Below are 23,496 nucleotides of genomic sequence, written 5' to 3'. Positions count from 1 at the left end.
TTTCCTACCACACCAAGCCTCCATGCAGCTGAGGACTTGAGGACTTGTAACCCATACATTTTGTCGTCTCTGGAGCCTACTCTTGTGAGGCCCTTACAAATGTTTATTGACTTAAGACAACAGTAATTGAATCGGCGATTTCTCTGTGATATGAATTGTATATCATGTATGCTCTGCTGTTCTGGTGGTTATTATTTGTCTTTGGAAGGCCCTTGGATTTTGTTTTTTGGTTGTCAGAGGCCTGGGAGGGGTTGTGTGTGAGTGTTTGTGTGTGTTTCAGTCAGACATAAATTTACAAGTGAATCCTAAGAGTTGGCAGGCAGAGGAGAGTGTCGCCCTGTGTGCCCTTCCCTCCCTCTCCCATCCTGAACCAGCCTGGCTTCTTCAGGCAGGTTTTGTGGCGCTCACCCATTTAACTCTTAGCAAGTTGAGGATTTCTCAAGGAACCATGTGAGTGTCGTACCTCAGCTTTGCAGTTACCAGGAACTCCTGGTAGTCTTCCAAATGGAAGAAAGGAAGTGCACTTAAATGGACCTCCTTTCTGGCCTCCGTCCAAACCCTGTCAGCGTTTCTTCATCCTGTCCCACCTTTGTCCTGAGTGAATGCAGTGCTTTCCTAACGGGCCTCCTTCTCCCCGCACAGTCCTGCACATTCCGCCTGCTGACGTGTGCCTAGCAGGGGCACACTCAGGCTGGAAGAGAGCCCCAGCAGTTTCCGTGGAGCAGAGGTTTTGAAGACTTTGCCCTTCACCTTGCCCCATAGTTGTTTCTGTTCTGTGCCGAGCCCTGTGCCTCCCTCTGTTGGAGCCCTTTTCAGACTACAGCACTCTTAGTTCCTGCTCCCTCACCTCTCATTCGTACTGCGTGCCTTAGGTTGTAGTTCTGGGTTTCTCTGTGTGTGTCCTGTCTCGAAGACGGAGCCTCCCAGGTACCCACCCTGAGTCTCAGTCTTCCCAGCTAGGGCTGCTGTAATAGAGAACCACGCACTGAGCGACCTAAGCAACAGAAATTCATCATCTCCCTGTTGTGTTTGGGAGGATAGAAGTCCAAGATCAGAATGTTGGTAGGACCATGATCCCTCTGAAGGTGCTAAAGAAGGGTCTGATCCAGAAGTCCCTTAACTTTTGGTAGTTGCTTAACTTCAGTCTTCAAGTGCTGCTCTTCCTGTGGGTATGTGTGTCTTTTCACATGTCCCCTTTTTATAAGGGTGCCAATCATACCAGATAAGGGGCCCACCCTACTCTAGTGTGACTGCATCTTCATTACACATGCAATGACCTTATGGTCAGATAGGGCCACATTTGGAGGTAGTGGGTGTTAGGACTTCAGCATAGGAATTTCGGACACAGCTCGGCCCATCACACCCAGTGACTGGCATGTCGACTATAATTATTGTAAAATGATTGGGTGAGATAATCTGAGTAAAGGATCAGAACTTTATTTTCTTAACTGGCATTGTGTTTAAATAATCAAAAATAAAAGCTTATGATGTTGTTAATATGTTCCCATCTCTAGTTTTCAAATACATTTGTAGTAGCTTTGAATTGTTGCCCCTCAAGTGGTACAGGTGGAGGGCTCCAGTTGTTCTGGCTCTGTCCTGAAGAGAGAATGCTGCTTAGTTTTCTACTCATTTAACATAAGAACAAACCAACAAGGACAAAAAGCAGGAGAGAAGGACAGGTGTCCCCCAAATTAAGAAAATAGAGAGCAGATGGGTCTAAGTAACTGAGCTAGCAGACCAGAAGCAGCTGACACCTAAAGGCAAAGGAAAAGCCAATAAAAGCAAACTGACTTGCAGAGCAGAACTGAAATGAGGGGTGCAGAGCACCAGGGTGAGGTGAGCGGGTGAGGCCAGTACCAGGAGAGGGGTTGGAAGTATGAGTGGTGAGCCCCTCAGCAGCCCTCCCTACTCTGTGCCCCAGGAAAAGACCGGTTTACTCGGGGGAGGCAGGCCGAGCAGCAGATGAGGCACAGGAGACAAGTTTTCAGGGTGGTTACAGTCGTGTCCCAGAAATGGGGCTGTGCTCAGACCTAGAGAAAAATCAGTGCAGGAGAAGCAGGAAAGTGGGGGTGGGGGGCCCGAGAGAAGGCTGGCTTAAGAAAAAAGGAATCGAATCCATGGGCTCCCCGGGTGCGTATGGCCGTACGGAAGGGGCTTTCCACGTCCTCTTGACAGCCCAAGTGTCAGGGACCACACATGAAACCAAGTGGTAAGAGATACGGCCGCACACTCCAAGGGGAAAATAGATACCCGAGGAAGGAACTGTACACGGCACGTTTTTATGTTACAGTGATGTGTAGAGTATTGATTTCAACAAGAGGTCAGGGGAACATGGGTGGGTGAACATAGGATGCTAGTTTAAAGTTCAACCATTTCCACAGGAAGTTGATCATGAATGTCAGACTGACAAGATACAGAACTGCAGCAGGGGGCCGGCGAGAGGGGCTGGCTCTGTGGGCCAGCTGCCTAGGCTGGAGGGCTGGGTGGCTGCAGTGAGCTGTGTGCCGTGGGGCTTTTCAGGCCTTGTACGCGGATTTACTTCACATACACACACACACACACACACACACACACACACACACACACACAAAATTGAAACTTGCCAAAGTGCCTGAGCTTTTTGTTGTTGTTGTTAATTTAATGTCATTCATTATTGATCTGCTTATTTGAAGACTAGTACTATTTTGAGGTTGCTCCTGACTGATACCCGCTAACCGATAACTGATACTGGTTTAACTATGTGTCTTGAAGAAACCAGGTACACAGGCATTAGAGTCAGTCACTTCCTTGGGTGTAAATGATCAGCCTCATATATTTTAGGTGCTGTTTCCAAATACTGTGGTTAGAAAATCAGATGAGGGTCTCCCCCTGAGGACTTACATGCCGGTGGAGGGAGCTGGGCAACACAGGTGAATAAGCACTAGTTTCAGATTGTTGGCGGGTGGGGGGGGTTGGTAATGGGCTGGGGGCTGGCCTCAGGAAGACTGCTTAGAGGATGCACATTTGAGTCTTTTTAAAAAATATTTTTAAGTTTATTTGTAGAGAAAGGGGAAGGGAAGGAGAAAGAGAGGGAGAGAAGCATCATTGTGTGGTTGCCTCTCACACACCCCCTACTAGGGACTTGGCCTGCAACCCAGGCATATGCCGTGACTGGAAATCAAACCTGTGACCCTTTGCTTTGTAGGCCCGTGCTCAACCCACTGAGCTACACCAGCCAGGGCCACATTTGAGTCTTGAAAGGGGAGCGTGAGTCTGGATGGAGAGCTTTGAGTCTAGAAAAACCCTGGCTGGTGTGTGGACACAGGGACACAGGGTGGTGCTGAGCACGAGGCTAGGTGATGGAGTGAGGCAGGGGGTCATCGTGCAAGAGTCGGAGTCCCTGGAACAGGAGAGTGCCGTGTCCTGAGATCATTCGGAATGCTGGGTGGAGAATGGCTGGTAGAGGGCCAGAGTACAGCCGGTTGCAGCCCCCCAGAGGCCCCCCTGACAAGGAGAAGAATGGTGCTGTTGTACTTTCCACTGTGTGTGTGTGTGGGGGGGTGGTTTGCACACATTTACATCCTTCTTCATCATTCTGTTACTTGACTGTGGCTTTTCTTTCTCTCCTTTAGGTATTTATTTAGTGGTTGGGTGGCTTGATCTGAGGGAGGCTAATTAATGGATGAGGTAGCATGCAGTAAAGATACTGATTACCAGCTCCTACTAGCTTTATTACTTTATTTTTTAGAGTTGCTGATAATTATAATAATGCACATGGGCATCGGTCCCAGACAGGAAGAATAATTGTCTGCAAGCAGATCTGGTGTGAGCTGATAATACAGCCTCTATTTACTTTTGAATTTAAATGCTACACAAATCATTGGAAAGCTGCCTTAAGATGCCTTTTGACTTGCTTTGAACTTGGAGAGGGTGGGGCTTTTTCAGATTTTTGTTATTTTCACAGTGGTTTTATTGGATATTAAAAGTAAAACTGAGTTGTGACATTAAGATTGGTATCCTGTACCTAGTAAACATAGTATTTAGCAGAACAGCATAGAGGTATTGCTAATTGTATTTTAAAATGTGAGTTTGCTTCTCTCTGATCTGTGAAAGTCATTCTGGCAAGTGGTCTTGTTACTTTAATCATTTCACCCTGTGAAGGTTCAGAAACACACCCTTATATAAACTCCCCCAGTCTTGCACGCAGTATTTATTTAGTACACTCTTAGTAAATAACTGTTTAAGTAATACTAGCCATTGGGTTCAAAGGTGAAGCCCAAGTTCACACCATTTAGATCATCTTATATTAATACTCAAGCCTCCTGGCTTTCTGACCCCTGTGTTCAAAGTATGCTAGATTACTGCTTAGCTTTGGAACCATGCACAGTCTTATTCAGGGAAGCTGTCTTTGTTTCCCAACCATGCTTCTTAGGTATCCGGAGTTTTAGGAAAAGTAGAGTTTTATCTGTTGTAATGTGAACCAAAATCTGAAGTTAATATTGTAGGTGTCGTTTATTGTAGTATCTAAAATTTGGGTAGTGCCGTGTTTAGATTGTGCATAGGCAACAACTGAGGTCAAGGGAGGGAGCAAATAACTTCCATGATGTTGACTAGCTAGTAAGTAGAGGGACTGTCCCTTAAGAAAAACCCCTTCAGAGAAGTCATTCACATCATGCTTTTTTGATCACGGCAGTGTCTCAGTAGTAACTGCAGATTCGTATTGACCCCATTCCCGTACTGGCTGACAGCCAGACCTGATCTAGGAGGCCAGCAAGCTTGCAGTGCTTTTCCTTTAAATAAATAGTAGGGCAATATTAAATTGTTCATGGAAACATTTGCCGACTGAAGTCCCACAAAATAAAATGTAGAGATTATTGGAGCTTGCTTTAGGCATCCAGTTTAATAGGTAAAAAAGGAATGTGCAGTCTTTTAACCCCATCTCATGCTGTCCTGGATTTGGATTTGAGGAGGATGGCTGGTCTCAGGAGGATTTCGTGGGTTCTTCCCTGTCTGCGCATGACTTAAGCTCCAGCTCTGTGTAATTGCAGCTGGGGAGAATTAAATCTTTAGGGACCAGCCCTATGATAATGACACTAAGTGCTTGCTCTGAGGTCAGCATTGTGCCCGGTGCATTATCTTAATTTAATCCCACAACAAGCCTGAGAGGAATATGTATGTTGGTAGCCCTGTTCTACAGATAAAGAAATTTAAAGCCTGGTACTAATAGCCACCAACGGAAGACCTTCTTTGTAACAAGCACTCTTTCAAGCACTTTTCATGTGTTAACTCATTTAAACCTCAAAGCAACACTATGTACTATGGACACTGGTCTATGGAGTGTGGTTACATACTGTGTTCTGTTTTATAGATCTGGAAATTGGGGTGCAGAGAGGTTAGGCGACCTGCCAAATGTGGCGTGGCTAGTCATTGATGGGGTTGGGGTTCAGTCATGGTTTGCCTGCCTCTTAAGCCCGTGCTCTTCACCCCCAACCACATGGAGCGCTGCTTCTGAGGTCAGGAGTAGGATGAGCAGAGGGTTCATGGCTGGACAGGGCACGTTCTAGTGTCTGCAATCCTGTGGACATCGGTTGCCTAGAATTCCTAGTTTATTACGGGAAGTTGGAAAGAAACAGGAGCCAGTAAAAAACTTGAGAATTTTAGATCTGTAAACACTGTTCTGCATCTTTTTAAAAAATATAAAAGTATTTTAGCGTATTTTTCAGTAACCGATAAAAGACCCCCTGTAATCACCTCATCTCAGAGACATGTACAGGAAGACCTCTGTAAACCGTGGTGCTTGGACCCTTCCCAGTATAACGCAGATGGACAGATGACCGTGGTCCTGTGGAAAGCCCTAGAGGACAGTCTAAGCCACTTCCAGCCTTGGAAATGACACCTCATTGATTCTTCAATATTTAGAGCTCCAATAAAAGCAGGGATTATTTGTATAAATTACTGCCTATGAAAATAACACCTAACAACTGGTATGTGTCAGAGGCAGGATAATGGCCTTTTACATTGGAGTTTTTCCTCTCCTAACCCTAATTCACCTGCTCCTTATTAGAAGTAAGCTCAGCCCTGGCTAGTGTAGCCCAGTGCACTGAGTGCTGGCCTATCAACCAAAGGGTTGTAGGTTTGATTTCCAGTCGGGGCACACATCCCTGGGTTGCCGGTCACATCCTCAGTAGGACACACAAGAAGCAACCACACATGGATGTTTCTCTCCCTCTCTCCTTCCCATCCTGTCTTACTAAAAGTAAATAAAATCTTAAAAAAGAAAAAAAAAGTTCAGATGTGAAAAGATGCCAATGAGTTTTAGCTGGCTTAAAACAAATGGTCATGAGTGTGTGCTCCTGTTCTCAGAATAAATAGTGACTTTTTCACGTCTGCTCCTAGATGCCCATTTCTCCATGCAGATTGAAACCAAGTGATCATGACTGGCATTTGGGCAGGTAATGGATAGCTTTAAAAACCCAAACCTGTTTATTTTGAACTAATTTTAGAGTTAGAAAAAAGTTACAAAAATACTACAGAGAGTTCCCCTACCCCCTTAGCCCACCTCCTTTGATACCAACATCTGACAAAACCGCAGCACCACCGTTACCCCAGCTGGGAGGTGAATGTTGGTACAGTGCTGTTCGGGCTTCCAGACCGAATTCCAGCAGCTGCTGCGGTTTCCCACTAACGTCCTCTTCCCTGTTCCAGCGTCCTGCTCAGACCCACCCCACTTGCACGCACTTGGCCTTCCTCCGTAGCTTTTCCCCAGTTTGTAGTAGGACCGCAGTCGCTCCCTCAGTCTTTCCTCCGTGGGGTGAGGTGAACATCGGGACTCCGCTGGGAAGTGACTTGTCTTCCCTTCTGTCATTAGTAAACATCTTGGGGAGCTACTTTGAAACTGGATTTTTAAAACTTTGTTCAATTAAGTAAATCTTAGGCGCAGGTTTGTGGACACAGGTTTAATCATTTTAGTTTATAAATTACGAAGTAGCATTTACCACTCTGAACAAACAGGAAATGAATTCATAAGGAGGGTTTTTGCATCCATTAATAGGTTGTTGTTTTACTGGCTTCAATTTTGAAAGGTCTTTGAGTACCAGTGCTGTGTCTTTCGGTTATCACACCAGCATGCAGGTAGTAAATAAATGTCCCAAAGGTGCTTACCACTGCTTACTGTTCAGTCTTCATTGGAACCAGAATGGTGTGTCCCTGGCTGATGTGGCTCAGTGACCTGGGCACCAGCTGGCAAACTGAAAGGTCCCCAGTTCAGTTTCCAGTCAGGGCGCAGGTCTGGGTCGTGGGCCAGCTTCCCCCGGTCAGGGGCGTGCTAGGGGTCACCAGTTAATGTCTGTCACACATCAGTGTTTGTCTCCCTCTCTTTATCCCCTCCCTTCCCCTCTCTCTAAAATTAAATAAATAAAGCCTTTTAAAAAAGAACTAGACTTGTGTTAACTTGACTTCCCAGGGAAGCTTGGACACCTGGGAGGTGCAGCACCTTCCTACCCACAGAGACGTGCATGATCCACTCATGGGATTGGGCCTCCCTCCTCCACGGCGGGCACTTCCACAAACCGGGGCCAGATTAGGTTCTAGGGTAATAGCTCCAAGGAGGGAGGAAGTTAGGGGCTTACCTGTTTGCTTGGATTGGGAGGCTGCATTGGTCCTGGGCCCCTTGGAACAGAGGGAGGGGCCTAGGGGGGCCTCGGGGCTGCATCTCTAGAGGTGGTGATTACAGGGCTGGGGTTAAGTTGGGTTCAGACTTAGGTTTATTTATTGCTTTAAGCCATTCCATGTTTTCAATCAAGTTACTGGAAGCAGTTTTTACCAAGTTGAATTTCTGTCCTTAGATAGCTAAACTCTTCTCCCTGAGCCAAATTAATAAAATGGAATTTCTTATCAAGAATGAATTATTAAGTAAAATGGAAGCACTGGGCTAGGAAAGCAATTGATGCAATTTGTTTTCAAAGCCTTCAGAGGGCTGTGATCAGAGGGCTGCGACGAGCATAGATCACAGGGACGGGCTTAAGTGCCAGAGCGTGGGGCATTAATTTTCTCTCAGAGTGGATTCCAGGTTCACAGGATGTCAGAAGTGCTGACTTGGCAGTGAAGTCCCATTTGTAACATGTTAGATTAGGAAACAGATTGATTTATACGTTGATGTAATGGATCAAGGCACAGTGTGCTTAAGAAAATGGAGAGCCCATTAAATAAGAGTGTTTTCAGAGTAAAGAAGTACAAACATTACAGAAGATCCTGTTGTACTACAGATAGGTTGGAGCATGTTGGATTGGTTGATTCACAGACATGGTCCACAGAGGCTTTTTGTATTTCAGATGATGCCTTCCTGAGAGTCTCTTACTACGACCGCAGGGGTTAATCTTTCTGAACTCAAAAGTGAATCACTGCAGCGTATTAGCTGTCTGGAGTGATTCCAGTGACCCTCCTTTTTCTGGGTAGCCAATGCTCGGAGCTGTTGCAGCCCTGCCGCCTCTTCCTGTCGCTTGTACCTCTGGTGTTCCAGACCCTCTTCAGGGAGGGTGGTGCCGACCATCTCCTCACAGAGATCAAATGCACTTGCCACTGCTGCGTTGACCTCAGTGGTTGACTCACAAACTGGACGCTTAGGCAGTTGGAGCTCCTGTGGTCTTCAGCCGACAGCCATAACGAGAAACACGTGCAGCGTGGTCTTTGGTGGTGATAAATGGCGGCCTGCGCAGTTCTGACTGCTCCACAGCTGTGGCTTGGGTGACCTCCCCAAACCAACTGACCCTGTGTCTTACCTGTATTCATTTTTGGAATATAAGAGGAAATCCCCACCCAACACCCGAAATCCTATTTAATAGCTGCCTTTAATGTTAAAAATGCACAAGGTCACAGAAAATGTATGCTGTTCAGCATCTTTCAGATAGAACTGTGGTTGTTCATATATAGCAGGTTTAGGAAACTCTTTTTGACCTGTTCATTTGGCTTTCTTGATTGCTTATTTATCTTGCTGCTGCTGTTTTTGTTTTGGGTTTTTTTTTTCCATTTATTCTTGTCTGGGTTATTGAAATGGGGAAAAAACAAACGTGAGGGGAGCACTGGTTTCGGTACACAAAAGTGTCCCGGAGGTTTTTTGCCTCTGTCTCCGTGTGTGCCCGTTTATGCGGGCCTGCTTCCCCCACGCCATTACCCAGGTTTCCAGCTGTGGTCCCCAGACACAGCTCCCAGAAGAAGACCGGCCACCACAAGAGGCATTTAGGTTCACATCTTAATCTCATTGTGAGAATTAATGTATTTGTCTTGTACACCCTTATACCATTTAGTGATTTCTTTTGATTAAACATGGTTAGTGTTCTTTTCCACAGATACTTTTCAATGCTTGTTTCTTTCTCTGGGGGAGACAGGACTTGACACCAGTCTTTGGTTCCACGTGCGATGACACAGAGGGCATGGGATCTGCCTCCTACTTTCATAAGTCATCACTCGATGGGGTTACAATTGATTCTAGTTAACAAAGTTGCTCATTGTTCTCATGGGGTTTAATAGGTGTTTTTTCAACCTGGATTGATCTAGGCAGCATTTTACTTCCAAATTCGCTTCCTCCCAGCTCTCCAACAGGAGTTTGTGCTTCCTTCTCTTGTGCTAGTAGAAAGCAGACTAATTTTCATAAGTTTCAAAGCAAAACATGTCAGGTGGTGAACTTGTTATGGAAAAAGATGGTAGGGTATTTCAAAATCTAATGCAGGCTCCTGATTGGAGGGGACATTCCTGTCTGTGTCGTCCAGCAGCATAGATACCATAGGGATTGCTTAGAAAGGACACATTTCCCATAGACTCAAAGTCAGATCTGCCCTTTCCGTTAAAGGAAAACCGTTTTATGTTCATTGCTCTTTCTGTTTCTAAGATTTTATTTATTTTTAGGGGGAAGGGGAGAGAAATATTGACATCGATCAATCAGTTGCACTACTGGGGGCTGAATCCGCAACCCTGGCAAGTGCCCTGACCGGGAATCCAACCTGCAACCTCTCACTTTGTGGGACGATGCGCAACCAACTGAGCCACACCAGTCAGGGCTAATTGCTCTTTTTAAAAAGAACGATATAATAAACCATGCAATCTAACCCTGTTTCCCACCTCCCCCAAGAGATGCAGCCATCAGTGTTGGCATATTTCCAAATGCTGAGGTGCCTGTGTTTTGTCCCAGCGCAGGAGGCTTTGCAGGGGCCTTGCTGTCACTATGCCTAGGTGTTATTTCTTACCTGGAACTTGTGAGTTGTTAGTGGCAGTAGTCTTAAGTGAAGGAGAGAATACTAACCTAAGAAAGACTTTTTGCAATAGTTGATTGTTTTTACCAAACATGAGATAAAATTGTTCATGAAATTCCTTGTAGTGTCTGTGTCAGTGACTGACACCATCACTTACTGAATAACACTAACCAGGCTTGAAGTCTTCCTCTCCCCCCTAGCTAATTTGCCTCCAAGTCTTGCTTGTGTTGCTCTCCGTGATCTCTTGAATCTCTCTCTCCACTACCCTCCCTAGCCCAAGCTACCCTGTCTCCTTTTGGGACTGCGCAGCTCCAGCCTCCTGAGCCATTTCCCTGCATGCACTCGTGGTTCCTTTCAGTCTGTTCTTCACCCCGCAACCAGCGAAAGCGTCAGAGCTACATGTTGGTATAGTAACTTTGTGCTTAGAGCCTCTCCTTATATCCAGTGATAAGGACCAGAATCCTTTCTTAGTCTACAGACTGTCTGGGCTTGGCCCCGCAGGCCTGTCCTCCTTCCTTTACCGGCCTCTACCTTCCCTCCGCTTGAGGTACTGAAAGCTCTGCTCTACTCAAATGCTGTTCTCTTCGGCTTGGAAGCCCACCCGATCGCCCTGTTATCCAAGCCTAAGGCAGATTCCCTTTTCATGTGCTTCCTCCCTGCCATGTGTTCCTTTCCTTCCTGGGCACGTGATCACACTTTTTGGTGTGTGGACGCTGTACTAGACCGCAAGCCCCGTGAGAGTGGGGACAGCGTGGACTGAAACTCTGCTCACCCCTGTATCCTAAGCATTTAGTTTGTTTCTCCACACAATAGTAACCACTAAATAAAATTTCGTGAGTGAATTGAGTAAAATTACTGGGGCTTTAGGCATTTTATACTTTTGTGGTTTGATATGTTAAGGAATGGAAAGTAGACTTGCTTGTATTGGAAGAGACTGCAGTTAGGTTATAGGTTCCCACGTCAGAAGTGTCCAGATGGGGGTTGGGGGTAGATTTCTCATTGACTTTTCACTTTGATCTTGTACACCCAGAGTTCATTTTTTATTCTGGCCTGGCTCCTGGGAAAAGGGTTTGTTTGTGACATAAAAATAGTAAACAATGAAGATTTTTTAAAAAAAGATCGAGCCCTGGCTGGTGTGGCTCAGTGGATTGAGTGCCAGCCTGCGAACCAAAGGGTCTCTGGTTTGATTCCCAGTCAGGGCACATGCCTGTGTTGCCGACAGGGTCCCCAGATGGGGACACCCGAAAGGCAACCACACATTAATGTTTCTCTTCCTCTCTTTCTCCCTCCCTTTCTCTAAAAGTAAATAAAATCAAAAAAGAAAGAAAGGAGTTACATTTTAAAAAGTGAGATCAAATCTACTGTCACAAACAACTGAATGACTGTGGCTTTGTGCAGACTTTTTGGAGTAAACCTATGTCTTTGCCCCCCCCCCCCCTTTGGTAGGCTCTCGCAGCCAATGCTGGAACAGGGTTTGCTGTCGCCGAGCCCCAAATCGCAATGTTTTGTGGAAAGCTAAATATGCACGTGAACATTCAGACTGGGAAATGGGAACCTGACCCCACAGGCACTAAGAGCTGCTTTGGAACCAAAGAAGAGGTTCTTCAGTACTGTCAGGAGGTAAGAGTGCTGCCAAAAGGTAAAACCACTTCTTTTTCTGGGTTAAATTTGAACCTACTTGCCTTAGAAATGGATACTCTATCATTCTTCTCTTTTGACCTAAGACCAAGTTGGTGATGACTGGTGCACTGGGCCTGTTGTTTCTAAGTGGATGATATGATGCAGATTTCTCGAGGCTTCTGCCTTTGTGTGCTGTGCGCTTGTGCTCTCGGAGGAGTTCTGCAGCTTGGCAGGCACCCCAGCAGGCCAGCCCGGTCCTCTTGGCTTCCACTTGTTACGGGAAGACTCGAAGCAAAACAAGCCATGTGTGTGCTTGTGTTCTCCACTTGCTATAAATGAGCATCTCAGGTCTGATTCAACTTGGTTTTGGGTCAAAACTTCACCTAGACAAGGATATAAGATGTTTGACCTTCTTACTTAGCATGACTGGCACATAGGGCTGCGTCAAGCATTATTCTGTATTACATTAATGGACATTTCCATGGACCTGCCTCTTAAATATTTTAGTTCATGAACTCCGCCCCTTACCCATAACCTACAAGTGGCTTTGATACCTAATAGATTTGGGAGGCTAAGAGCTTGCTGCTTTTGTATATCCTCAAATAAAGATTCCTTTTTTTTATAAAAAGAGCGCATTAATAGTCAGAAATTTGTCTGTCAGAAGAAAGCTAATTGTTGCAGTATCTTTTTACATGGAGAGTTTCTCTGGAGCTGGGGGCAGCAGAGTGGAACTGTGGATTTGTAGATGGGGTAACAGTGACGCTGAGTAAGCCGACACTCATCCTTATTGCGAGCGAATGTCCACTTGTTACGGACCAAGTCAGTTTAATGGTGAGTGTGTTCCTGTCCCGTGCAGATGTATCCAGAGCTGCAGATCACCAATGTGATGGAAGCCAACCAGCCAGTCGGTGTGGACAATTGGTGCCGCAGAGACAAAAAGCAGTGCAAGAACCACCTCGTGATTCCTTTCAAGTGTCTTGGTGAGTGTTCCCCAGACATTCTTGGCTGTTTCTCAGGAAGCGGCGTCCCTCATTTTCTCTTGGCTCATCTACATCCGTTGAGAACCTGAGGGCTACAAGGATTTACCGTGGGACTTCTCTTTTTTGAATAGTTACTGCTTTCTGTGTCAGCAGCTGACTTAGATGGTGGCTCTCCCTCTGCCCTTGTGGGCATCCTGGTCTTTTAAGGAGAAGCCCTTTCTACGGCCCTGAAGGGGGTGCTGCCTGCAGGGCGCTCCAGCTGTGCCTGCCGCGGGGAGCCTGCAGTTTTACAGTCAGGCGCTGAGTGGTACTGAACGGAGCGGCCCGTAGACTCAGCATTAACATTGGATGTTGTGGGTAGTTCTGTAGATATAAATAAACTTAGCCATGAATTTAACCTTTTCCCCTCCCTCCCATTCTATCCTAGAATGGAATACATTGCTTTCCTCATTTTCACATGCAGCAAAATAACAGGAAGAAGAGTCAGCGTAGCGATAACTTTGTTTTCAAAGTGCTCAGTAGGAGGAAAGAGGGACCTGCCTGTGCTTCACATCGTTTACTTGAAAAAGGAGCCCCACGCAGTAGAGTGAGGCTTGGAAACATTTTTTGGGTGTGGTTTTAGGATGTTCTTCCATTCCATTTGGCTGCAAGAAATCTCTGGGTATGAGGCTTCTGTTTATCAAGCTATTTGTTGCCATTTTTTAAATTTGACAATCTAAAGGAAAGATGTCAGCCCCTGTCTAAATAGCCAGGTGTTGCATATTTTAAAAGTTGTGACACACTGGTTGAAAATCATTGTTACAGAGTACAGGTCAGTTACCTCGTAGAAGGCCTTGTGGTTTGCGTTTGTCTTACTTCTTTTGACTTACACATTTTTGAAGGTTTTACTACAGAAATGGTCTTGCTGCATCATATTAGGAGTTTCATGATGTCTGTTTCATTAGTGGTCTTACTTTTATCACCTGACTAAGGTGACTTCTGCATTCATTTCAGGATGGACTCACTGTCTCGATTTGGCCAGTGGGAGCCCCTTCATGCTGGCTCCAGAGTTTTTACTGTGTCCCTGTCATTCTTTGAAAGCTTCCTTCCTTTCTGGTATAAAAAGATGCGCTAGGCTTATCCTATAGTTTTCTACCCAACCCCTGCACCTCAGACATTTCTTCAATAAGGCCTGATCTCATTTAGTAGGAAAGAAAGACTGTGTAGAAACCGAGATCTGGGCATTAGGTATGCTTACTGCTATTACAGTGTTACTGCTTCTAGGTCCCCTGAGGAGACAGAGCTAAGAAATATTATGTGTGTGTACATTCTGTTTTCTACATCTGTGTGCGTATGTTAAAAACAGTGAGCTCATATTGATACTTAGAACTCTGTTGTCTTCAGTATATATATTTTATTTTTTAGAAGAAGGGAAGGGAGGGAAAGAGGCATTGATCAGTTGCCTCTAGCATGTGCCTCGATTGGGGACCAAACCCACAACCCAGGCATGTGCTCTGACTGGGAATCAAACCAGCGACCTTTTGATTTGTGGGATGATGTACAACCAACTGAGCCACACTGGTCAGGGCTATCTTTGGTATATTTTAAAAAACGTTTTTCAATATCCCCTGTAAATAACAGTCTCTCTGATTTTTAAGAATAGCTGTGTTGAGATATGATGCATATACTATTCACCCATAGTTTAATGGTTTATAGTACATTTTCTGAAATGATCTAACCGTACTCAGTTCTTTTAACATGCAAACTATACTAGAAAATAATACAGTCAAACTCGAGAGTCTTGCATATTTTATTCACCAGGAGTAACCACAGTGAGCCCTTTTATACATATTACAGTGAATACCGAGTGTTGTTGGAAAGAGAGAGACAGGAGTGTGGTTGGCTCCACCCCGGAAACCCCTTTTCAGCACGGCCGCCTAGCAAACCCAAAGCATAGGCAGTCCAGGCGGGCAGGGAGATGAGAACTGGGAGAAGGTGGGTTGAGTCTGTATGAGTTGGGTGCCTCTGTTAATTAGTTTGGATGTTCCAGGGGCCATATCTGTGTACTCACACAGTTTTCTGTTGTTTTTGTGAGGCTGAAGAGAAGGATGTGTCTTGATTAGGGCGCTTAAAAGCAATTTGAGGATGAATTTGGGCTGCTAGCAACATTTGCATCAAATCTGATGTCACACGTAGACATTGCTGTGCCTGTGATTTAACTCTGCTGTCTTCTGAGAGCATGTGACTCTTGAAACTGATAGTACATTTGGTGAGAAGTTACAGTTCAGTCTTCTCAAAATGAACCTTCTGTCTCCTGTTGGTACTAATTGCCTCCTGCTTATCTGTAGACATTTATGTAAATGCATAGAATGAGCTGATTAGTAGGCCAGTGCTGGTGATGTGTGAAGACACAGAACTGCTGCTACTTGTGGGGAAGGAGTTAGGCATCTCTGACGTCCATGCCCAGACTGGCTGCTGTACTAAGGGAAGGGAGCTCTGCAGGCTCAGAACAGTGCTCGTGTTGGGTGGTTTTGGAGGAGATGTGGACCGGCGGTGTTACTGTGATCTGCAGACCATCGAAGGGAGTTCGCAGAGTCCGGCTCTGCGGTGCAGTCTTTGGCTCCTGCACCCTGGTGTCCCAGAGCAGCTCACCGGTCCGCTGCAGGTGTCCATTTGCAAGTGACCGTGTGAAACATACACACAGACTGTATTTCCTGTGACGTCCCATGGTGTTCCACTGTGCACAGATAGCATTATGGAAGGAACTCCCTGTTAGTGGACATTTAGGTTGGTTCCTTTTTTATGTTAACAATACTATAATGAATATTTTTGTTCGGTTGCTAAATATTTCCTTAGAATATATTATTAGAATTGCAATTATAGAATCAAAGATTATTGTTTGTTTTTCCATTTTTATATTTTAGATTATTTTTGATTCAGTGGTAATCTCTTCTGGTTTTTAGAGGTCAGATTAATTAAGTCATTCGTTAAATAGCTAGAGATTGGTGGCATTTAGCTAGTTTTAATTTTTTCCTTACTAAATTTATTGGGGTGGCACTGATTAGCAAAATTATATAGGTTTCAGGTGCACAAATCTATACATCAAGTGTTAGGGAGGATGTGGAGAAAAGGGAACCCTTGTGCACTGTTGGTGGGAATGCAGACTGGTGTAACCGCTGTGGCAATAGTATAGAGTTTTCTCAAAAATTTAAATTGGAACTGCCTTTTGACCCAGCGATTTCACTTCTGGGTACATACCGAAGAAACCCGAAACTAATGGGGGGGAATATATGCACCCTTATGTTCACTGCAGCATTACTTACAATAGCCAGGTTGTAGGACAGCCCTGGCCAGTGCGGCTCAGGTGTGGGCATCGCTCCACAAAGTGGAAGGTCACCGGTTCAGTTCCTGGTCGGGCCCTGTACTCCCTGGTTGGGAGGGTACGAGGGGCAGCCAGTGGGTGTTTCTCTCGCACATCCATGTTTCTCCTCCTCTCTCTCTTCCTCCCTTCTCCTCTCTCTAAAAATCAATAAAAAGTTTCAGTACATATATACAAGGGAATATTACTCAACCAATTTAAAAAAATGAAATCCTTTACTTTATGCAACAGCATTGATGGACCTAAAGGGTATTCTGCTCAGCTTATTTTTTAAAAATTTTAGACTGATACTAAAAAACGTAGTAGTTGATCAGTATACCGTTTATGTAGGTTCTTCGGTTTTGCCTTATTTATCTGTCTCATTATGTGTGGCTTGTATACTTTTCGTTGTTGTTAAACTGTTTGAAGGCAAGTGGAGACATTGTGACAGTTCCCCCAGCAGTACGTTGGCCTGTTTCTTGTCAGAGTGAGGACATTCTGTCACCTCAACACGGCAGTCACACTCAGAACGGTTTTCCTCACCGTCCAGCGGATGTCCTTCACGTTATATATGATCCAAAACAGTTTCTTGTCTAAATCTTTTTGCGGGGTGGGGGCGGTGTGTGGTTGATTGTGAAGTTTGTGTACAAGTTCAACCTTCCTAGAGCCTTTAGGGCCATTTGTTTGGCAGAGTACGCCCCCATTTGAATTTGTCTTAATGTTTTATCACGGTTAGATTGAAATGACATGTTCTGGTAGAAAGTAGGTAATATGTTCTTCTTAGGGTATCACATATGTCAGCTTGTCCATGATTGGTGATTTAAACTGGTCACCTGGTTAGAGTAATGTCTACAGAGTTTCCCATGACCAAGACTTCCCTGTTCCCTTTGTAAGTAGTTCTGCATTGATTACTTAGTTACTGGTGAATCAGTTATTACAGCGGTGATTGGCCTTAGAACTAGGTGTCTTTAGACACACAGAGTGTTCGTGTAATTAAGATTCATCTGCACTTTAGGAGAACACCTAGTCTTAGTGTCCTGGGCATTTTGTTATTTGAACCCATATGGCCAGAAATACGGGAGTGAAGGGCTAGGAATGCTGTTTGTGTGAGATTGGGCTGGGGGATAATGTGTGTGTGTGTGTGTGTGTGTGTGTGTGTGTTCGTTCGTGTGTTCGTTCAAGGTCACAGAAAGGGGTCCTGTTCCTATTCTCTTGTCGTATGTTGTGTGGCTGTGGAGTCTGGGATGAGGGAGGATAGTCCTGGGCCTGATGCCATAGTGGAGTGTTGAGCTCTTGTGTCTGTTTGGAGCAATAGTGTTCACTTGGCCTTTGAAGAGTTAGAGGTACAGCACCTGCCTGCACCTGACTCTGTGACTGTAATAATCTGCAGCGAGGGGCGTTTTCACCCTGAGTCAGGATCAGATTGGCTTTTGACAAAGCTCCTCTTTTCCAGTGGGCGAGTTTGTAAGCGACGTCCTGCTAGTTCCGGAAAAGTGCCAGTTTTTCCACAAAGAGCGGATGGAGGTGTGTGAGAACCACCAGCACTGGCACACGGTCGTCAAAGAGGTAAAAGAAGGGGTGGAAAAGTCCAGCGTTGCTTTCTGCTAGGAGGGAAAGTAGCATTTTCCTCCAAACCTCACCATGATTTTAAATTAATTTCTCTTTTTCCCCTTTAAAGTTAGCAGGTACTTCCAAAGTTAACAGTATTTGGGGGAAAGAATCGATATTTTTGTGGGGCAGTTCCATATTGACAGTCCAGGCCCTAGAGTTAAGGACATTAAAAAAGACTGTTCCACAAGGATGCTCTCAGCAGGGCTCCCAGGAAGGCCATTCCACGTCCTGAGTTCTTGGGCTGGGAATTGCCGGTTACGGGAATTCAGTGTCTGCTCACGTGTACTGACAGGGTTGGATGTCACTTCCTCCTTCTGGTGGGGAGGAATAATACTCTTCCATGACACTTCTCGAGTTAAGCTGGGTCTCCAGTCTGTTCATCGGTTCATCAGACTGGAGGCAGTGCCTCCCTCCCCAGAAAGGAGTGTAAAGAAGCGGCGGGCGGCCACTCTAGCTGGTGTTGATCATTGCTAGAAGAGTCTCCCTTTCCTGAATTTTTTCCATTTTTCGACGTTCATTGTTTGGGGCCCAGATAAGCAAAACTTGTAAATTTTAACATCACAACCTTTTGACAGAAAATCTGTATCCATGAGAGAAAGCATGAAGTAGTGATTTGATCAGGGTTTCTTTTGGCTGTGCCTGGGACCGGGGTGTGTTCTGATGCTGGTCTGTGGGTTTCTTGTAGGCCTGTCTGACCCAGGGCATGACTTTGTACAGCTACGGCATGCTGCTGCCCTGTGGCGTGGACCAGTTCCACGGCACCGAGTACGTGTGCTGCCCTCAGATGAAGGCCGTGCAGTCTGCTGTGTCCAAAGAGGAGGAAGAGGTGGAGGAGGAGGAGGAGGAGGAAGGAGAGGAGGAGGAAGAGGAAGACTATGAAGTTTATAAGAGGTGAGCTCTTGCCCTGAACCTGTTATCTTGTTCTGTGGGGGGCTGCGGGCTGCTGACAGAGTGGGCCTTGCCTGGCTTGGGCTGGAGCCGAGCCAACGTGCATTTCATTCCAGCTGGAGCTGGTCACGCAGTGCCTGTGGCTGTCAGCCTCTTGTTATTCCTGGCCGCAGTATTTTCTACGTGGTGTCTGTCCCCTAACTCTCCCCTTTTGCTGATGAGGCTGGGCGGAGGGCTTTAGTAGCACGGTTAATTGCAAGCAGAGCTTGTTTCCTGTCTCTGTTTTCTTGTGTTTCAGAGCAGGGAAGGGAATTGTTGTGTTCTGTCACAGGAACTGGTGTTAACCTTCCTCTTGTACTGTGACCTTTAGTGAATTTCCTACTGAAGCGGATTTGGAAGACTTCACGGAAGCCGCTGTGGATGAAGATGGAGAGGATGAGGAGGAAGAGGAGGAAGTGGTGGAAGATCGTGACTACTACTATGATAACTTTAAGGGAGATGACTACAATGATGAGAACCCAACAGAACCCAGCAACGAGAGGACCATTTCAGAAAAGGAAGTGACCCATGATGTGAAAGGTAACCTGATACAGAGCAGTGGCGGTAAAATGCTCATGGTAATGGTTTGCTTAGATTTTTGTACCGCATCTCTCACAGGTACGTCACAGAAGGAGAGGGTGGCGTGCTCCTGTGAGCCGAAGGGCAAGTCAGCTCTTCAGCGGGCAGGGGTGCCAGCCTAGCAGTGGTAGGTGGGCCACGGCAGAGCCCGCTGATTGGCACCTCCCAGGGGAGGTGCCAGATTGAACCAGAACACTGTTCTCTGCAGTGCAGGGACGAAAGTGGAGAGTATGAGAAACACCTGCCCTTGGGCAGAGTTATTCCACATCCAGCTTGAGATGTTCTCTGCTGAAGGGGTGCCCCCCTTCCTCAATACTGAGAAAGCCCTGACCTCGTGGAGTAGAAATCCCTGCCTTGGTTCTTCTCTTTCTGAGGGTGTCCAGTCTGTAGGCTGCCCCGTCTGTCATTAGAGAGGTGGCTGTGGCGGGGAGGGTGGAATTAATGGCCCTGGTGAGGCAGCGGAACCAGCAGTGTTTTCATCTTCCCAATCAAAAAGAAGTTGTGACGGCTCCAGAACCAGTTCCACACAACCTCCTGCTGGTTGTGTTTGAAACCAAGTAAGATCTGAAGAGTTATTGGGCCCAACTAGGGGGGAAATTACTTACTGAGTCTAGAAATTTATGGTTCACCTCGGAGAACATAAAAATGTGCGCTCATCCTTACCAGCGGCTTAAGTAGTGCTTACCGTGGTTCCTACCACCAGTACAACCTGTTCGCCTGCCTTCCCTTTGGGCTTTGATTCCTCCGAGGTAGACAGGTCAGGCAAATATCTCCACCTAACAGCAGATCGGCAACCTGGGGCTCACAGAGCCATGAAGTAAGGCATTCCTCTGTCCACCAGTAAATCGGCCTGCACTCCAGACAGCACCAAAAATATTTTCAGTTTCTGACTGTCTGTATTGCCTTTGAATGGGGAAGGACCGCATTGTCAGAAATGACTGGCTTGAGCTCGGGAGACAGTGAGCCAGGGTGTTGGGGTCCTGTCCAGTCTCGGTCTTCACCGGCGTTAAGCGTCACCAGGCCCTTGTCCTCACCTGGCCCAGCCCTCGTGGTCTGTAGCATATGAAGCATCTGAAGTGTCCGAAGCTGCTGCCTCTGTCCTGCTGACATTCTGACCGTTTCCACACAGCTGTCTGCTCCCAGGAGGCGATGACGGGGCCCTGCCGGGCCGTGATGCCCCGTTGGTACTTCGACCTCTCCAAGGGAAAGTGCGTGCGCTTTATATATGGCGGCTGCGGAGGCAACAGGAACAATTTTGAGTCTGAGGATTATTGTATGGCTGTGTGTAAAGCGATGAGTAAGTCCCGCCACGCTGGCCCTGTGCAGCGGGTTGTCCTGTCCAGCATCTTGTCTTTCCTGGCCGTCCCCGTGACTGCATCTGTGTAGTGCTTCCCGCCCGCGTGGGTGTTCGCTGTTGGTTGTGTTTCCTCATCTTGTGCTTTCTAGATCTAGGCTTGCTTTGCTGTGGGCCGTTGTCAGCTGAGTTCTCCGTGTCCTGTGCTCTCTGTGGGTCTGGTGGCGGTGCTGTGTTTCCTCCCTGGTACTGTGGGTGCGCCCTGGAGCTTGTTCTTTCTCATTCCTCCACGTAGACTGCAGGCTCCCAGGGTGCTTTGTGTTGGTTTGGAAGGCAGCCACGTCCTCGGTTGTATCTGTTGAAAGGCACAAAAGGGGAAGAAGATTGGCCATGAGTCCTGCACATGGTCATTTCCAGGCTTTGCCCCTCATTCTTGTCCCCAACCTGTCCTGTTGCCGGCCCCTGTGATGTGCGCTCTCCAAAACAGTGCTAACGGGGTTACCGTGGGGACGCAGAATATTGGAATATCTTGCTTTATGTGCTCAAGGGAGGGAGCAGTTACCTCTGTATTTTGGCAACATTGTGTTATGGAGAAATGGAGGTAGTGAAGGAATTTTACTTTATGAGTTTTTTTGGTCGCAAAGGAAACTTGGATTCGTTGAGTTGGGTTCATTTAGGTAAAATTTAGTTTTTCTACACATCCACCCTCTTTCTCTTACTTGATTTGGAAAGTCCTCCATCCGAGCAGTCTTTTCTTGGTTCTGTCCTGGAATTTGTAAGAATAAAGAGGTGCTGCCTGTTCCTGGTGTTTGGTTGTAGCTTCTGGAAGTTTTCGTGCAAACACCTGCTTGGTCCCTCTGCCCCCCCCCCCCAAGGCTCCCGAACCTTGATGTAACGTGGTGGGTGTGCTTTCTGCACTTCCCCTCCAGCTGCCACTCTGTGGGCAGGCTATTTTTATTGGATACAATCGAAAACGTGAAAAAAATCTGAATCCTTTGGTAGAGATTTTTTTATTCAGGAAAGATGTAGAGATAGAAATGGATAGTTTCTGCTTTGTAAAACTGCTTGAATGAAGAGGCAAGAAAACACTGTTTTGGGTGGAAGTCCGAGGGAGGAACCCAGGATCCTGTGAGTTCTTGTCGCAGGTGGTAGGTAATCTCTCCCCAGGGATCAGAGAGGTTGTGCTTAAAGACACCGTGGAACAGCAGTTCTTTTTTCATTTTTATTATTTTTTAATTGAATTTATCAGGATAGCGGTTAATAAATTATGTAGGTTTCAGATGTACAATTCCATGATATACCATCTGTATATTGTATGGTGTGTTCACCACCCCAGTCAGATCTCTGTTCGTCTGGAGTGGCAGTTCTTCAGAGCAGTCTCTAGGTCTGCAGAATTGTAGCTCCCTGTTGGTTAGGGCGGGGAGACCTGCCGAGGAGCAGCTGTGCTCGTGTGCTTTGGGGGGGCCCCTGGCTGGAGTACTTTGAAAGCCCAGCAACATCACTGTTGTGGTGGTCAAGTTTGTGTCCCTCCTCACAAGGAATTCCATTGGGACAGAGGGCTGTGGCTCTAGGCGCGAGCCCGTCTGTCTGCAGAACCAAACCTCTAGGCTGCCACGCCTTTCCCTTCCTGTCTTCAGAGGGTGGCAGCGGCTTGTGTTGTCTGTTTCCAGCCCCGTGAGAGGAGCCAAAGACTCGGCTTCTAGCACAGCAGCCTTTAAGCTGCAGGCCTGCGTTGCTTGGCACAGTGTGCTTGGTGGCACAGAGGGACTTCAGTGCTTGGAGGTTCTCCCAGCTGAAAGTTTTGAGCATCAGAGGGAATGTGGTTTGTGAAGCCCTGTGTACTCTAATTTATTTAATTTGGAAATTGCTGTTGAGATCCTGTTTATATGTATGTAGGAGCTAGATAATTCTTCAGAAGATTTTATTTTTAGGTTTACAAATAAAAGGTGTTCTGATGGGCCCTGGCGGGTGTGGCTCAGTGGATTGAGTGCCGGCCTGCGAACCAAAGGGTCGCTGGTTTGATTCCCAGTCAGGGCACATACCTGAGTTGCAGGCCATGTCCCCGGTGTGGGTCAAGCAAGAGGTAACCACACATTGCTGTTTTTTTCTCTCCCCCTTCCTCCCTCCCTTCCCCTCTCTCTAGAAATAAATAAAATATTTATTTATTTAGAAAAACAGAAAAAGGTGTTCTGATAGAAGAAAACTTTGGAGTGGCTGATGCATTTGTAGTTACATTTGTCAGTTACACATTTGTTTTAAAGTTCCATTGAAGTGACGCAATTCTGGAAGTTAGGTGGATTGGTTCCTGAATAAAACTTGTTGCATTTGGGCGTTTGCTACCCACTTAGCTCCAACATGTCATGCTCCAGCAAGTTGTGTGTGAGTCTTCCTAGTCTGGGAAATCTTGAGGGAATCAGGCTAACGAGCGTTTCCCTGCGTATTGCTGGAGAGGTTGCCTGAGCAGCCTGCCGTCTCAGTCTCTTCCTTTATGAGATCAGGCTCCAATGTGCAGATTGATATTCCCTTGCCTGGGTGCCTTCTGAATCAGTGCTTGTCTGGCAGTGAGGAGTGCTTCTTCTAATGGTTTGTTGTCTGGGTGATGCCTGAAGGCTAGTGAATTGTCAAGTACAGCAACGTTGTCCGTCACATCCAGCAACTTAGTTTTATACCTGTGGTTTCTGTTATTGGGGGTGGGGCTAAGAGTCCCCCAGTGAGTCCCAAAACTGGAAAACCGTAGCTAGAGCAGTTGAGACTTTTCCGTACTCAGTCTGTATGCAAAGAACATTCTGTTAAATCAGCTTCCCAAATTAGGTTCTAGCCTAAGAACAACAAGAAGGAAGGAAAAAACCTGAGCCCTGAAGTTTCTTTCGAAATAGAGAATCTGTGGAAGCGCTTCTGCTTATCTCTTGTCAGCTGCTGTCACTG

The 23,496-nt window shown here is 46.3% G+C and overlaps 1 protein-coding gene across 4 annotated transcripts in view; it reads left to right on the top strand.

Annotated features, from left to right (window-relative positions):
* The window catches only part of APLP2 (amyloid beta precursor like protein 2), a 68,665-nt gene that overhangs the window by 28,363 nt on the left and 16,806 nt on the right, over window positions 1–23,496 (top strand). For 2 of the 4 annotated variants that reach the window (XM_037134166.2, XM_037134165.2), the window contains exons 2-7: window positions 11,670–11,843; window positions 12,700–12,823; window positions 17,614–17,726; window positions 18,457–18,662; window positions 19,030–19,238; window positions 20,407–20,574. In XM_037134166.2, the coding sequence (XP_036990061.2) occupies window positions 11,670–11,843; window positions 12,700–12,823; window positions 17,614–17,726; window positions 18,457–18,662; window positions 19,030–19,238; window positions 20,407–20,574 (994 nt within the window). The remainder of the gene's footprint in view (window positions 1–11,669; window positions 11,844–12,699; window positions 12,824–17,613; window positions 17,727–18,456; window positions 18,663–19,029; window positions 19,239–20,406; window positions 20,575–23,496) is intronic. The other 2 variants (XM_053659413.1, XM_053659412.1) reach the window with 1 other exon arrangement.

Source organism: Artibeus jamaicensis, unplaced genomic scaffold, assembly GCF_021234435.1.
Source record: "Artibeus jamaicensis isolate MK-2021 breed Jamaican fruit bat unplaced genomic scaffold, CSHL_Jam_final scaffold_660, whole genome shotgun sequence".
Taxonomy (NCBI): domain Eukaryota; kingdom Metazoa; phylum Chordata; class Mammalia; order Chiroptera; family Phyllostomidae; genus Artibeus; species Artibeus jamaicensis.
The sequence above is the reverse complement of the archived record's forward strand: the minus strand, read 5'-3'. Positions and strand labels throughout refer to the sequence as shown.